Source organism: Nyctibius grandis, chromosome 2 (genome assembly GCF_013368605.1).
Source record: "Nyctibius grandis isolate bNycGra1 chromosome 2, bNycGra1.pri, whole genome shotgun sequence".
Classification (NCBI taxonomy): domain Eukaryota; kingdom Metazoa; phylum Chordata; class Aves; order Nyctibiiformes; family Nyctibiidae; genus Nyctibius; species Nyctibius grandis.
In genome coordinates, this window is record NC_090659.1 from 20213394 (window position 1) to 20229885 (window position 16492).

The 16492-nt window shown below is 37.5% G+C and overlaps 1 protein-coding gene across 2 annotated transcripts in view; it reads left to right on the forward strand.

Annotated features, from left to right (window-relative positions):
* The window catches only part of ITSN1 (intersectin 1), a 150784-nt gene that overhangs the window by 112201 nt on the left and 22091 nt on the right, over nt 1–16492 (forward strand). Inside the window, exons 26-29 of one of the 2 annotated variants that reach the window (XM_068425073.1) lie at nt 1187–1308; nt 4435–4552; nt 8507–8698; nt 9017–12013. In XM_068425073.1, the coding sequence (XP_068281174.1) occupies nt 1187–1308; nt 4435–4552; nt 8507–8698; nt 9017–9018 (434 nt within the window). In that variant the 3' untranslated portion in view covers nt 9019–12013. Of the gene's footprint in view, nt 1–1186; nt 1309–4434; nt 4553–8506; nt 8699–9016; nt 12014–16492 lie in introns of those variants that run through there. The other variant, XM_068425074.1, reaches the window with a different exon arrangement.

Here is a 16492-nt window from a genome sequence, read left to right on the forward strand (position 1 = left end):
ATAAAAAAAAAAAAAAATATTCACCATCCCCCTCAAAAAAACCTAACCCCTAGATCATTCTGTTAAGCAGAATACTTATTTGATGAATGCTGTGTACTGGGATCCTACAGTGGAGTTTTCAGCAGTGACAACACTACTTTTGTGCTGCTTTGAATGTCTGAGACCCTTTACAGCTAAATGAAGGCTAAAAAAAAAAATTCCCCACAGAATCCCCTTAACTCATGACTAAAAAGGGACTACGTAAATGTAGTAGCCTCAAAGGCTTAGCTTACCAAAAGCTAAAAAGTTCCCAAATCTACCATTTTTTGTTTACAAAAATTTCCCAATTATCATAGTGTTAAACATGTTCTCCATCACCCTGAACACGGTTTGATGACATGCTAAACCTGACTTAAAAGGTATCAGTAGGACATCAAAATACTTGCAGCTGTTTATAAACTCCTGTCAGTTCAAATTGGTCCAAAAAATGGGTTAACCCTGACAGACTTTATGGTGACTAAGTTATCATCTGTCTTTCCACAACCACGGTAAAATGGAGTAAACTGCATTGTCTACTTTGGCTAATTTAACAGAGAGATAATTGTGAGCTCACAGTTACTCTGCATCAGATTCATGCTGGTAGGTGGTCAAATAAGGCACCTGTTTTGTATTAATGTTCATGGAATAAAGATTTCAAAATAAATCCTGTTTATTACATTTTGAAAACATTCCTTTTTTTGACTAGTCTGGTGGTGAGAAATTTTCTTCAGGCCTTCATTAGCTTGCACCACTGTTACTGCGACTTCTTCATTGTATTGTCGTCAACATGTGTCTCCTCTTTTTAGGGAGCTTAGTCCAAACTGATGCTACAAAAATGCATTTATTGGAAACCAATATTATGACACTTGGATTCTAAGAGCCATACAGCTCTAATGATGGTCATTATTCTTCTTCTCTGTCTCAAATATTTTTTATATCCTATCCATATTGCTGCTGCACCTCTGTTGTTTTATTCCTGTAGTGCTGTGAACTTCTGATCTGTTTTATAATTACTATATGTTGTCATGGGACTACATAAATATATAACAATTTTATGGAAAGAAATACAAAATGGATATACTGTGCCAGTGGTAATAGCAGAGTCAGTGTTGTATAGAATGTGTTTAGGTTTTTCCAAATTAACTTTTTTTTCCCCCTGCTTCAACAGAAATTGCCCAAGTTATTGCCTCTTACACAGCGACGGGTCCAGAACAGCTTACTCTTGCTCCTGGTCAGTTGATTCTTATCAGAAAGAAGAATCCAGGTGGCTGGTGGGAAGGAGAGCTCCAAGTTAGTTACTGTTTTTTTTTTGAAATAAAATTCCATGTAAAAAAATTTGTAATTTTTTAATAGTTCAAAATGATGAGTGCATCAATGATAATTAGTTTTGACAATGTTCTTCAATTAAGCATTTACAAATAAAATGCCTTTACAAAAATTCCTTTTCAATTTCAATTCCTTGAAATTGAAATAACTTTGGAGGACAGCAGGAGGAAGCCATTGTGCCTCATTGTAAGTCGAGGATACCCATCTCACAAATCAGACCCAGGCTGCAGTCCACTCCCTTGCACGTTTTCCTGGAGTCCCTTCAGATATAAGAAAGGAGTGGATTTTAAGGCGTATTGTTTTGGCTGCTTTTGAATCCTCTCAGTCTTGTGTCCAGTAGTCGTCTTCATGTGAACAAAAAAGCAGTTGTCAGGTGGTAGTGCAGGCCAGACATGCAACAGAAGTGCATGGGACTGCTGGGTTCAATGGCAAGGTCTACTTGTATGTCCCGTTCCAATAGTGACCATGCATAACACATGCGTTTGGATCAAGTGATATCTGTGTGCACTGTGAAAGTGGAAGAAATACTGGGGTGCGCAGTCCTGAACGTCTTCCTAAAAATCTTTCTGAATTGCTTCAGCCAAAAGTTTGGCTGTGCCTTTTGTTGAAAGATTGAGGAGTATTTTACAGCAGTGGTTCTTGTAAGAAGGCCACCACTTTTTCAGGTTGCTTAATGAATGTGAGAGTGTAGAATACCAGTCTAATGGCCCCATCTCAGCAACAGCTCAATTTAATGTAGGAGAGTGAAAAGAATGGTGTCTGTTGCAAGCATCACATAGGAGAGAGCTTTAGTGTAGTGTTAGAAGATAATAGATAATAAAATATTTTAACCAGGTTTTTTTTTTAAGAGTAGAACTTGACAATTTGGAAACTTTGATTCTCAATGACTTTCAGTGGCAAAGCTTCCCCCCCACTCTTTATTTGGTTTTGTTTTTTTAACAGGGAATATTACGTGAAAGAATGTAATTGATTTATTTTTGCAATGCAGATGCTCAAACTAACTCAAATATTTTTTTCCACATTACTACCTGCCCTTTTTGCGTTTCCTGGTGATATTTTTTCATCTTTTGTGAAGAAATCATCTTCCAGGATTGCTTTGGTTTTCATTCTAGCTAACCTTTATGTTGTTGTTAACTTGTAGCTTTAAAGAGTCTCACATTAAATTTATTTTAAGATAGAAAATAAGCTTCACTGGGCAAGAGCTGTCACAATTACCACTTAGCAGCTAATGTGAGGGTTTTTTTTTAAATTCATTTTTGATTGTGTGAATATTCATAGGTAGCTTTGGATACCTTACTGTCTTACATATGGTTTTACAAGTTGTTTTTTTCTTCATTAGCAGTCCCTACCTATTCTTTTCATTCTCATGTTCCAACACTGTAATACTAGTTCTTGCTCCTTTGTTATGTGAGCACAAAGGCTCACATACTGCTCACGGCAGCAGTATGGTGAAATGGATTGAGGAATTGATTAAAAATAAAAGTGGCAGCTCTCCCCAAAGTGGTGAAATGATGACAAGATTTGGAGAAGGGCACTAATGTTCGCTTTTCTTCACGCATTTAATTTCAAAGTGGCAGATTTTTTAGAAGTGTATGCAGTTCAGTTTCAGCCTCAAGTAAATTTTGATGATACTTGTCTTAGGGGTCAGGGTGAAGGTAAAATAAGGCAAATGTGTTCAGCATTACATTGCCAGCTTTAATGCAGTCTTCCAGAATATCTTAAAATGAATGTTCTAGGTATGCTTTAGATCAAGTGCTTTCTTTTTCATTAAAGAAAAAGAGAGGGAAGGAAGTAGTTAAAGAAGAGTATATGTATTAGATTACTTTTTTCCCACTGAAATTATGTTTTGTTTTTAAAGGCAGAATTCTACATGCCCAAAATTCCAACCTTATTCTAACAACACAAAAAGAGAATAAATAGTTAAAGTAATTCTTAACATAGATTTAATAGATTTAGAAGCTGAGATTTGATTCAAAGTTTTAAAATAACCTTTCTTACAGTAAGGATTTTTCTTCTGATTTTATTTGCGATGAACAATGCAGTTGGCGAAATAACAGGATGCAGTTTCTGTCAAATTCCTACCCTGCTTTGATGACACAAGGTCTGTCACACTGGATTGGACCTGCAGTTCGTCTGCCCCAATAATGTGTCTCTGACAGCGACTCAGTGCAGCTGCGTTACAAACTGTAGCACTCTGCTGCAGGGCAGGTCTGTGCTAACCTGCTGCTCTCTCAGCACACACACGTGGACTGCACGCACACTAATATGTGTGTGCACCACGTTTTTGTACTGATGTTCTCTGATTAGATAGGCATGAGAACATCTAGCTTACTTTCCAAAACCTTAACATCTGTTAATTAGGATCATTTGGACAGTGTCTATCCATATGTATTTGTAGTTGCCAAAGCTTAATTTTTGTTTGATTGGAATCTGGCTTTGGGATTTTGTATTTGAATCCAAACTTTATCCATTTATTTCTCGCCATAATGTTTTGCTTTTCTTCTAGCACTTGGTTAATGTGACATATGTTTATGCTCTGTCTGTTGTTTGGGCAGGAGAGACTATTAAAAAATTTAGATACTGTTTCTTTAAAAGAAAAGAGGGAATTGGGATTCTTAGTCTCTACTTACACCATCACAATCTAGGTATCTATTTAAGTGCAATTCTGTGCATAATGAAAAAAGCATTTTAATGCTGCCACTCATCTATGCAATAGCTAGCTTAATATTCTAGAGTTATGGTTTAAAAAGAATCAGGAGAAATCTTTCAGAAGGATCAGGGCTGTAGTATTAATTACAAAAGCACACAAAGTAGGAACACTGTTAAGTGAAAAATCACTCAAATTAGTAGTAAATAACTACTATTCAGATATTATAAACTCCTGTTTATATATTTTAAAAGCTTACTTCACATAATGGAAGTATCGTAATATTAAACTACTGCCACAGAAATAGCTGACTTTCCTTATAAAATGCATTTTTCTTATTCTAAAATATTGTGACTGCAAGTAGTTAAAATATTGGCTGAATTACCTTGTCTAAGAATCTATTGATGTGCTTAATCCTCTTAAAAGAATTGTTTTTTCACTAGGCACGAGGGAAAAAACGACAGATAGGATGGTTCCCTGCTAATTATGTAAAACTTTTGAGCCCTGGTACCAGTAAAACTACACCAACCGAGCTACCTAAATCAACAGCATTACCTTCAGGTAAGCAATGTGGCTGCATTACCAAAGTTGCTTTTGTAATGTGTGTCATTTACAACAGGACTTCTAAAAATATTTATGGATATTTAGTGTCTGTTATACTAGTCACTTTGGTTAAACTCTTAATTTTATTTTTTTTTTCTTTTAAATGAGAAAAACTATACGATTGGTTTGTATATTTATGGTGGTCCCTCAGGTATGAGGTATGAACTGTTGAGTGCTAAAAAGCCATCTGTGACATTACATCTTAAAGACTAAAACATTGAAATTACCAGTCCTATTTGTTTGCACTAGTCGTAGCAAGGGAGTTTTTAAAGGTTCAGGATGGTCTGTGGGCTTAGCAGCTGAAGCACCTCTCATTCAGAACCTTTTTATTTTTCCTAAGGTGTAAGAAAACCACTCAAATGAAGATGTAGCTTTTTGTCCTGTATAGCTACTTGTTTTAAGGTTTATGAAAGGATACGAGAGTGATAGCCCATTATATTTTTAAAGCTATTTGTTACAGCTCCACCGCAGGCGATATCAAACAGTCCTGTTAGTGTACTGCAAGGCATAAAGCCAGGCAGAAGACTGAGAGCAAAAAGTTCATTCCTTGCAACTGTTTCAATCTTGAACAGTTTTGGGCTTGTGAGTTGGTGTAGTACAAAGTAAAGAGGATTCTTGTCAATCAAAAACATGTAGAATGGATGTATTTTCTTCCATAAGCCACACAAAAGACTTGATGTGGTTGTCTGTCATCTGTTTGGATTTAGTTGGGGGTGCCAGGGGGCAAAAGCTTGCTACTTCCCCAGGCCATTTTTTGACTATAATTAAAATGAAATAAATGTTTCTAAATGAAAAATGGTAGTGAGCATAATTTTCTCCTTTAAATATGTATGAAGGACTGTCAGGCAGTTTATGGAACTAGAATAAAATACTAAGGTATTAATTTCGTGTGTCATTGGTATAAATAAAAGTACCATATCAGAGAAGGCAAATGTTATAAATGGTGCTAATTGACTCCTTTGATGGAGATGCAGATGAATCAGACTTCTATAAAGACTCACAAGTTTGGGTCCTGCAGTTAAAATGGTAACTCAGCATTGAGACACATACTCTTACAAGGCAATATGATGGGATTTTTTTTATTTCAGGTTTGATAGTCTGGGGCTTTTCACACATGCAAATAAAACTTTTACAGAATAAACTTTTTAGTACTTTTTTCGTTGCCTAAAGAACATAAAAATCTTAATGACATTTATTTTTATGAATTTATCAAATTCAACTTTGTTATAGACTGTTCCTTTTGGAGAATGAGAAGAATAATCTTGTCTTTCCATTATGATAGATGACCTCACTAACTGTGTGGTTAACATAAGAATTTAAGAGGTTAATGCTTGAGAAGCATCTTCATAGCAGAAGTATGTTAGTGGGGAGGCTTACTATAGCAAAAGACATGGAAAGCCTGAAGAAAACCATCTACAAGGGTTGAATAATGCCCAAGGTGGTGCATTATGAAGGGTTCTGAGAGGGTGCCATTACTGTCTGGGTTTTGAAGGTAGGGGATCCATCAGAAACTAGTATCATCAAACCCTCTGTTTCTCTTGTCATTTTGTTTTGATGTGTATGCTTTCCATCTGCCCTACTGTAATGCAAACTGCATGACTTTAACAACATTTTGCTTTTTTTAAAATTCTGTTGCATGGACACTTTTGCTTTATACTTTGAGGTTTTCTTGATTTCTGACTGTTTGTATGCGTTCCCTTCATGAACACGTCCTTCCTGTTGTTGAGAAATGAAAAGAACTGTTACTGCTACTTGGAGCTAGTCAGGCATAAGGAGTTAGGAATATATGAATAGTGGGTAACATGTTTCAACTCTTCTGCTTGTTTAAAGAAAGACAACATTATAGATTGTACTGATCATGAGTGTTGTATGAGAACCTGGATTCCCGCTGCTGTTGCAGTAAGACTAGTATTAATCAATAGACAATCTTTCTGTAAAAGAAACTAATGGCTGAAAAGCACTGAGGCTCAGAGAAGGTAGGCTATAGCTTGCTGCTGTAGCTAGCAGCGGCTTTTGGAGTTTAAAATAAGTGAAGAACTTTCTTGCTGGGAGTACTGTAAGAGCTTCCTATGTAGGACTGTGTATAGGACGTATTCTAAAGCTTTGTGACCAAGAGTAAATAAGATCAAGATGAGGTCATTGCTTCAGGTTCAATTGAGGAGTCCTATCTCTTCAAGAATTCTCCTAAATTTTCTCCCCAAGTTTAAGCTGATTCTTGGGATCCTATTGGACAGTTTAGATATTCTGATGATACTACTGGACAGCGTCAAATTTCATAGAATTCTTTGAAGTAGAAGAGAATGTTCTGAATGAAAAATTCTTGAAAGAAATTAACTCTAGAATGGGTTATAAATCCGTTAATGTATACATTGTATTCAGGTCTAGCTTAAACTTTTCATCATTCTTAATGTTAGTAATAACCTGTAAACCTGTAACAAGAATGCTGTAAAACAGATTCACAGGTCTTTAAGGTGAAATGTGAACGTCACTGGTGTTCACACATTTGAACTTGTGTTAGCACAAAACTACCTAAAACAGGAGTACACCATAATATGCATTCCTTTAGAAATACTGGTCTATCTCCAGTATGCCAGGGAAATGTACTCTTTGGTTTGTTGATGTGTTAGGTGTGACAAATGACAGCGAGTGCCCCCTTTTTATTTTTCCTTTTTTTTTTTTTTTCCCTTTTGGAAGTAACAAAGGTAAATATTGAGACATTCAGAGCCCTGTTAAATGTGGGGTTTATTTGATTATGACATTTGTGAACAATGCATCAACTACAAGGAGCTGAATAATTTCTGAAGTATAAATTAAAAAAAGAGAGGAGCTATTTGACAATTTTAAATAAGTTGCTAGCTGAGTACAAGAATGAAAATAAAATTTTACGATTAATATAATGAAGAGAACCTGACAGCAAGGCTAATCAGATAGAAGTCTTGTGTCTCAAGGCAAAATACCAGAAGCCCTGTGACTTGGCATAAAGAAAGCATCAGGGAACTAGAGGAAATCATATATTTAAATAAACAGTGCTGCTGCTTTAGAGAATTAAGAAAACTGCTTTATTATAATTGAACAGAAACGGTTGTATTCTGAGAACCAGTCAGACTTGATGAGTTTCGCTGTAAGGAAATAGAAAATAGGCTGCTGGAAGCAGTCCTGTGGTGCCAGAAGGGCAGCCTAAATGGCCTGGGATGCTTTTTATTTTTCTCATCTTTCCAAGATCTTTGTGTTCCTAATGTCTCAGTGGTAGTACAGGGATATCACTATTGGCTTCCTCTTGAATTATAGAGCTGTGTTGAGCCTGTCTGATGCTAACTGGAAAAGATCCTTTTTCAGGCTTCAGGTAGGGGGAACTTGAAGTTCCCCTATGGAAAGCATACTTCTCAGAGGAGGTTGGTGAGGAGGAAAAATGCTATTTTTATAAATGTACAACAAATCTGGTGCTTTTGTGGGAAAAATAATATATAAAGCAAAAGAGAAGTGTCAGTAGAAAGCTAACGTCCTTGAAGTGTTTGACATTTTGCTAAGATTTTAGATTTTTCCAGTCTTCTCCTTCTGGTGAGCACTTCCAAACAGAAATATCTTGGGTACGGTTCCAGGCAGGTCACACTGTTCTCAGTTTGCCCTGCTGTGCTCTGCCCTCCCTAGTGGGATCCTGACCCCTCAGTAAGCTGACTGAGAGAGCACTGCTGCTAGGAAACCCTTCAGTTTTTTAAATCACCTTGAGCCAATTTGTTGAGGGCTCAGCTAAGCACCAGTACAGAGGGACAGGACCGTGGCAGGACCGGTTCAGATCAGTGTAGTGTCTTGGAACTATACTGTGACACCTGTAGTGTTCGTAGTTGGTTTGTGCGTAGCTTCTGTTTTGCTGAAACGTTACCAGTGCGATAGACCTCTTCCTTTATCTTACAGTGTGCCAAGTAATTGGCATGTATGACTACACTGCACAGAATGACGATGAGCTAGCGTTCAATAAAGGCCAGATTATAAACGTCCTTAACAAGGAAGACCCAGACTGGTGGAAAGGGGAAGTGAATGGACAAGTGGGTCTCTTTCCATCCAACTATGTGAAGCTGACAACAGACATGGACCCAAGCCAGCAATGTAAGTGACCCTTTCTGCTGCCATGCTGTGATTATTTGTGTAGTACTTTAAGATGAAACATGCAGCATTGCTGTGATTCTGCTGTGGTTTGCAGAACTCAAAGCTTCACCACTGCTGCACTTGCCAAAGTCTCTTTGAAGACCTTCTGTAATGCAAACCTTATTTTATGTTTGTTTTATTTTTAGTTCCCATCCCCTTTGTAGCATGTTACCCTTTATCATTTTTGCACCATGCTGTTTACATGCCTGACTCATTTTCCTAGCTTGAATTTGCTCATTGTTTTGTTTTGCTTATGTGTTGTTTTCCTCCTTTTTCTAGGAATCATATGTTGTCCATCCCCCACTCAGGCTTGAAAGTCCTCAAAGAGACCCACTATCCCATATCACTGCCCAGAGGGATGATGGGAGATGCAGCCTTGATCATGTGGCTTCCAGCATGATCATCTACTGCCTTCTGAGTAGAAGAACACACTGCAGAGCAGTTTACCTCATTTTACATTAGTTGCATGTAATCGCAATGTTTGAGTTAATTACCTACAGATATAGACGCAAAATTAAAATGAAACAACAAAAACACAAAAAAATCAGAGGATAGTGGGTCCTTTTGTGGCTTTCATAGTTACCAAACTAATTTTTCCACCTTTGCACAGGTGCTTTCAGTAGTTTTAAAATTATTTTTAAATGTATATTTTAGCCTTTTAAAGGAAAAGTGTAAATTAAATTTCTGCATTGAAATTTCGTTTGTGCAAAAAGACCCACTATCAAGGAATGCTGCATGTGCTATTAAAATTGTTCCAAATGTCCATAAATTTGAGACTTTATGTATCTTTCTTTTTTATTGTTCACTTGTCCAGTGTTGTCAATATGTCTTTTTTTTTTTTTTTCTTTTTTTTTTTTAATTACAAAAGAACAGAAGGAGTTAAATCAGTTTAAGGAACCTTAAATGTGCCCAATTACAGAGAAGGTATTTTGTTGTAGTTACTGTACTGTATGTATCAGGTGTTCCTTGTTGAGTGTGTAAGACATTGTGGAGAGAAGAAATTAACTTCCTTCCAATGCAAGAGATATTAACCTTGCATAATGTTGTTATCCCAGTTATGTTCATTTTATTTTGCACATTACTTGTAGCTGCATACAGTTAGAAAACACCGTGTTTGTGTTTGTCTCAGATGTTTCATTTTTTGCATTTTCATATCAGAAATCAATAGAATGCTACATTCATGTGGGATTTGAGAATTAACTTCTTTATTTTCATCTTGGTTACATGAAGTTTGATTTCTCATTTTTACTTTCTTATAACTATGGAACAACACATTTTGAACAAGTAATTTTCCTGACAAGAAAGAATGTATAGGAATATCTCCCTGCAATTAATTTCCAATGTTTACATTTTTTTAAACTAGACTGTGGAATTTATACAAATTAATATTAAGTGGAGCTTACAGTCAAGTTTATGTAGTAGATGTGCTGTAGCTAAGCCATGTTTGTCTTTCCAGCATTAGTTACAAGCTCTTGATGAAATGCCTGGTGCTGTCAGTGCAGAAACCCTCTCTTCCCAATGCCTCAAGCACAATATAGCTGTTCTACTAATTACTTTACCATTTAGTTATGTTCTGGTTTATGTACTTCATATATTTCTAAATCTCATGCTGGCAGTGTTGTAGCATTTCTAATCCTACTCCATCTCCCTCCTTCTGACCCGTCACGCAGTGCAAAGAACAAGTGAAGCTCCTTATTCAATTGCACTTCAGTATTTCATCAATATGAATGTAAATTATATAAATATATAAAAACCTGCAGCTTTAACAACTGTAATACAGCCTTTAAAATTAGTTACATGTATAGATAATTAAATTCTTCATATAAAAGATAGACTAAAATGTGTTTGTTGTCTTGTTGCTGTGTACACACAGAATTCACCAAGTGGTATTAGTGCATGTAATGAATTTGCCACCAGAATAGCGTGAAGCCCACCTGTTTAGTTTCAGAATGACACTTGTCTTGTTTCTTTGAATATTATTTCAATATAATTACTCAGATTGATCGTGATTATCTGCAACCTTTTGCACCTTTCTTTATTCAGTGCTTTCTATATGTTACACATCAGTTGATATTTTTTGACACTATACTGGTAGATGAATTAAGAATACTTTGTTGTTTTACTATGGGTTTACATTGACTTAGGCTCTGTGTTTTATGCCAGAAGCTCTAGTCTTAAAACATGCACAATTGCACAGATTTTCTTTCTTTTTAGGATAATATTTAACACGCACAAACTTTTCATTTACCTCTGTGCCATTAAAAAAAAAAAAAAAGGTTTTCTTCTCCACCGTAGCCACTTACTGAAAAATATGCTGCCTGGTATGATAGAAATAGACGAGAACGTAATACTTGCAATTTTCAGTGCCATTGTTTTGCTTACTGAGAATGATGTAGACAGATTTTACTCCACTATTTCAATATTTTGTGCATTAAAATGTTATTTTAATGAAAGGATATCTCTATTTTCCCATAATGAGCTGTTGTGTTGAAAGATTTATAACTTAACTGAAAGTGTTTGTCCTAAGAGACATTTGGGTTTTTATGACTTCAGGCCAGAAACATACTTTCTCTACATATTGAAATATTGGCAATACTTTGGATATGGGGGATTCAGATGCTGCTTTTTTTCATTAATTCAAGTGAGAAGAGAAATAAAGCTATTATAATAATCTGCAGGCTACACGTTTCCTAACATGCTTCTTAAAAATGCTGAGAGTGATGGCTCATAAAAAAATTTTCAAAATTACAGTACTTTAAAGGTTTTTGGGGTCAGTTTTTCCGCTGAAGTGAAAAGAACAGCCTGAAGTTGTCCCTCTGTATACACACACAGACACACACACAGACACACACGCAGGTGTATGTTGTGCCAGGATTCCTCAGACAGAAGAGTACTGTGTATTACTCAACAGAGCAGCAGCTTTATCAGTCAGTCTCTTGTTGAGAATAGTTAACTCACAAAAACCTCAAAACACTTTTAAAATTTCCTAGACAAAGATATTCAAACCATTGTGGCTTATATCGACATACATTGTTGAAATACTTATAATGTTTATTTACTCAATTATTAAAGTTCTTAAGTGTACTACTATAGCTTGGCATGGTAGTGTTTACTCTTCCTCGTAATCAGTTATTTCCCTTGAGTAGCAGGGAACAAGATATTGCACTTATTCTTTCTTTCCTGTCTGGATTTTTGTTTTTTATATATATATATGTGAGAAAGGGAGTACGAAAGCAATTCTTTAATAAAGAAAATCGATTATTTCCATCCAAAAAATAGTTTTTCAGGGTTGTGTCTCAATCCAGTTTTGACCCTCTTTGCTCCTTCCTGGTTCATCTGAAAAGATCTTTAACCTCCCAAGGCACAGGGTCCCCTCCCAAAGCCACAGATCTGGACTGCAGCAAGCAAACCTGTTTCCAAAAAACGCTTGCCTCCTGTGATGAAAATGTGCCCACACTCTTGTTTCTTCGCTCCTTGAGTTTGTGGCCACAAAGCCAACAAACACTAGTCCGAGTCAAGGCTGAAACAAGATTCTCATAGACAAAACTAAGAAACCATTCAGATGATTTTCGGTTTTATTTGTATTTTAAGTCAACATTAAGAAAAAGAGCAGTCTCACTGCTACCTAGTCAATTGAATGCATTCTTTATATTAATTTTCATTTGCAAAGCGCCTTTTCCCTTTGCACAGGGGCTCAGGAAAATGAACTGTCACTTGAGGGATGTAGAGGAGGCTGGATTTAGAGACCACTCCACGTGTTGGTGGTTTTTTTTTTGTTCACAGTTTTTCTGTTTACCTTGAGAATAATTTCCTCTATATTCAGCTGCTGAGGAAGAATTTCTGTGAATGTTTTTTCAGGGGTTTTGTTAATATCAATTTGAATGCTTTAAACCTGTCCAAGAAACTCAGAGGCTAAGATGCGGGTTTAACAAGAGTACTTTGCTTTGTATTCAGCGTCGGTTTTATTTAAATCTCAATCCTTTCAGAGATTCAGTGGCATCTCAGTCCCCATGAGCTCACTGGACACATTTTAAAATGGCCTATTACCATAACCTTCCCGCAAGGCAGCAAAACAACTGCACATTCTGGTTTTGTTCTCTGGTTTTAAAGCCGTTCTTTTTAGTTCTTCATGACTATTGACTCCAGCTATTTAACTTCTTGTTAAATAGCTCCTTATATGCAGTCTTCTTCTGATTATAATAAATGGCTTACCTTTAACATTTTTTTAGACTACTTCAGTAAGTCCAGGGACAATATAGCTCAAATATTGTTTAATCAGTTGAATTGCAAGCCAAGTGCAGCATACAGACAACTGGATAACAAGCTGCTGCTTAGCTAAATAGAGAGCACTAAGGTGACCTTTTGATTCCAAACCCTGAAAGAATGTTTCAGAAGGTTGTCCTGGATGCAGTTAAAAATGTAAATTATTTTCACGAAGACTTCATTTCCCTCTTGTAAACTTTATTGGCTTTTGTACTTGTTGTTTGATAGCTTGCAAAGGAGTACTTTACCATGAATAAGGATTCATTTTGAGTTATTGTCCATGTGAGGAGAAATCATGAGAGTTATCTTAACTCTCTGGAGTAACCTAGTAACGTTAATAGTATGTGTAAATATAATTCTGATATACGCAACAGATTTCTATAGCTTGTTACAGCAAGTTTCATAGTTGTTTCGTTCCCCTTCCCTTTCCATACATCTTTGGAGAAGAGTGTCTGGAAAGCTGCCTGGTGGAAAAGGACATGGGGATGTTGGTCATCAGCCAGCTGAATATGAGCCAGCAGTGAGCCCAGGTGGCCAAGAAGGCCAGCATCATCCTGGCTTGTACCAGAAATAGACTGGCCAGCAGGACTAGGGGAGTGATCGTTCCTCTGTACTCAGCACTGCTGAGGCTGCATCTCAAATACTGTGTTCGGTTTTGGGCCCCTCACTACAAGAAAGACATTGAGGTGCTGGAGTGAGTCCAAGAAGGGCAATGAAGCTGGTGAAGGGTCTAGAGAACAAGTCTTATGAGGAGCGGCTGAGGGAACTGGAGATGTTTAGTCTGGAGAAAAGGAGGCTCAGAGAGACCTTAGTGCTGTCTACAACTACCTGAAAGAAGGTTGTAGCAAGGTAGGTGTTAGTCTCTTCTCCCAGGTAACAAGTGATAGGACAAGAGGAAACGGCCTCAAGTTGCACCAGGGGAGGTTTAGATTGGATATCAGGAAAAATTTCTTCACCAAAAGGGTTATGAAGCATTGGAACAGACTGCCCAGGGAAGTGGTGGAGTCACCGTCCCTGGAGGTATTTGAAAGATGTACAGATGTGGTGCTTAGGGACATGGTTTAGTGGTGGACTTGGTAGTGCTGGGTTAACAGTTGGACTTGATGATCTTAAAGGTCTTTTCCAACCAAAATGATTCTGTGATTCTATGATCTTAATTTGGAAACTTCTTTAAAAAAAAACAAAACCCGAGAAGCACCCTGTAGCCCTGTAGTGCTCCTCCTCAGCACAAAAATTCAGATTGCAGTGTCTGTGTAGAGCCAGATACTAATTTGAATCAAACCTGTAACTCTTCTTCTGTAACTTATTAATCCTGTGGAGCAACACAGAATAAGATTTTATATTTTAGAACAAGTTTAATCTTGTGGAAAAGTTTTAATTAAGCATTTCATGGAAAAGGTAGCTGTTAGTGTCTAAAGGTGGAAAGATGTTTATATTCAAGGCAGCTGTCCTACAGCAAGCGAGCACAGAGCTTTTAGAAGGTGTTGGATTCCCTGTGGCCTCGTGGTGCTCCTTGATCACAGGAGCTGTCTCCATTTTCTAGCACAATTTCTCAGTTGTTTCCTCGTGCCCTACCTACCTTTTTGAGTCCGACCCCTCGGGCAGCAGCTGGCCCCAGCAGCAAGAAGTGCATGTATGCCATTCACTTCCCAGCTTCTGCGTTTGGTCTGTCTAGGTACCCGCTTTCACCCACAGAGCGCTTAGCGCTGATCTGATGCTGCCAGCTCAGCTGATACCCACCAGTGTACAGCTGTGACCTGGTGCCGGTGTCAGCAGAGTGCGAGTCTGAACTGGGCTCAAATCAGTGTCACAAATAAAGGTTTTCTGTGCCCCAGCCCAGATGGCTGAAACCGGATTCATGTTTTCTCTGTCACACTCATCTCTGCCAAGTGCAGTTTTCTCTGCTGAATTGTTTCATATGTTGGAGTAATTCTGGATCCAAATGAGCGTTAAAATCAATCTGGTTTGATTCTTTCGCTTCAGTTCTTTTTTTAGGAGGGAAGACGTGAAGCCAGGAAAGATAATGTCTGGAGGTCTGCCCAAGAAAGTGAAAAAAATAATAAAATATTGTATTTTAACTTTTAGAATACTACATTTAGTTACAACATTTCTGACTCCAAGTGTAATACTTATACAGCATCTTTATTTTTGTGGAAGACACTGTGAAATTGGACTGTGCCGTTCCTTCAGCTTGGCTCTGTGGCTGATGCTCTTGACTGATTTGCTGTTACTGTACAGTAAGTGGCCAGGGGCGCAAGATAGGTCCTGGGTCATAATTCAGAGGTGAGATTTAAAGTTACCTGATGTGAGATAAACCAGTCCAGGAATCAGTTAACTCTGCCAATTTATATTTTTAAATGCATCTATGCACTCACACGTAGGATTTTATTCTCCCCAAGCAGACTCTGAAAAGGGAGTGGTAGACACATTCTCTTTTTTTTCTGAAAGGGTTTAGTAGGTTTCATGCCCAGCTGTCTCACCTATTGTCTTCCCCTCCTTCCCTTGGTTGAAAAGTAAAACTTTTTTTTTTCATAGAAAATAAGGTATTAAGCTAAAACATTGAAGAAAGATTTTGATATTGCAAAATGAAGATGGTGGTAGTGTATCACAAGTGTATGTTGTTGAGGACTATGAACCTTGCCTTTAACACTCGGGCATGCTCTAGAATTTAAAAAAAAAAAAAAAGAAAATTGAAATTGTTACCAAAGATCCTGGAGTCTGTTGCTTGGCCTGTTTGGATTGGCAGTGGCAATCCCTCCACCTGATAATAGCTGACTGGTGTGAACATGAGGAGGAGGCACATGTGTTGGTGGTGGCTGTTCTTGGCAAAAACAAAGTAATGCTTAATATTTTGCAAGTGGGACTTTCCAGATTTGTTTCTAGATCCTACTTCCATCTGTCCCAGAGGGAAACGCTCTGCTCTAACAATAAATGGACATACTAGTCCAGTTGAGAAATTCTAAACATGCTGAAATTGTTGAAAATAGCTGTGAAATGGGATTTTGCATCACAGAAGCTTGAGATGGAAAGATCTGTTTGATCACCAGCCTCTGCGCTGTCCTCAGCAAAAGCCTGAGATAGTTTCTCAGTGGAGGGTCCATCCCACAACATATTTACAGGAAATTGGTGGTTGCATCTGAAGCTAGTTGATAAGAAGACTGAATGGTGAAATGCTGTAATTTGTCTGAGTGAAGGTATGCTATCATGGTGTGCTGTTGCCCCCTGCTTAAGGATTTGGAGAACTGTGATGTAATTTTTTACTGCTTCTCATTCCCTATAATAAAACAGATTCCTGTCTACTGTGATCTTGTCATCGTGGACTGGGCCAGCCTGAGGTTTACAGTGAAATCTGGCAGTTACAGTGTTTAGAAAACCTGCCTGAATTAGAAGAAATTAGAGGTTGTGCCCCTGTACATAGATCAACATGTTCCACAGCAGAACCTTCCCTCTGAAGATGCAACATCTCTTGCACATTGCTTTCAAGCTTAGAGG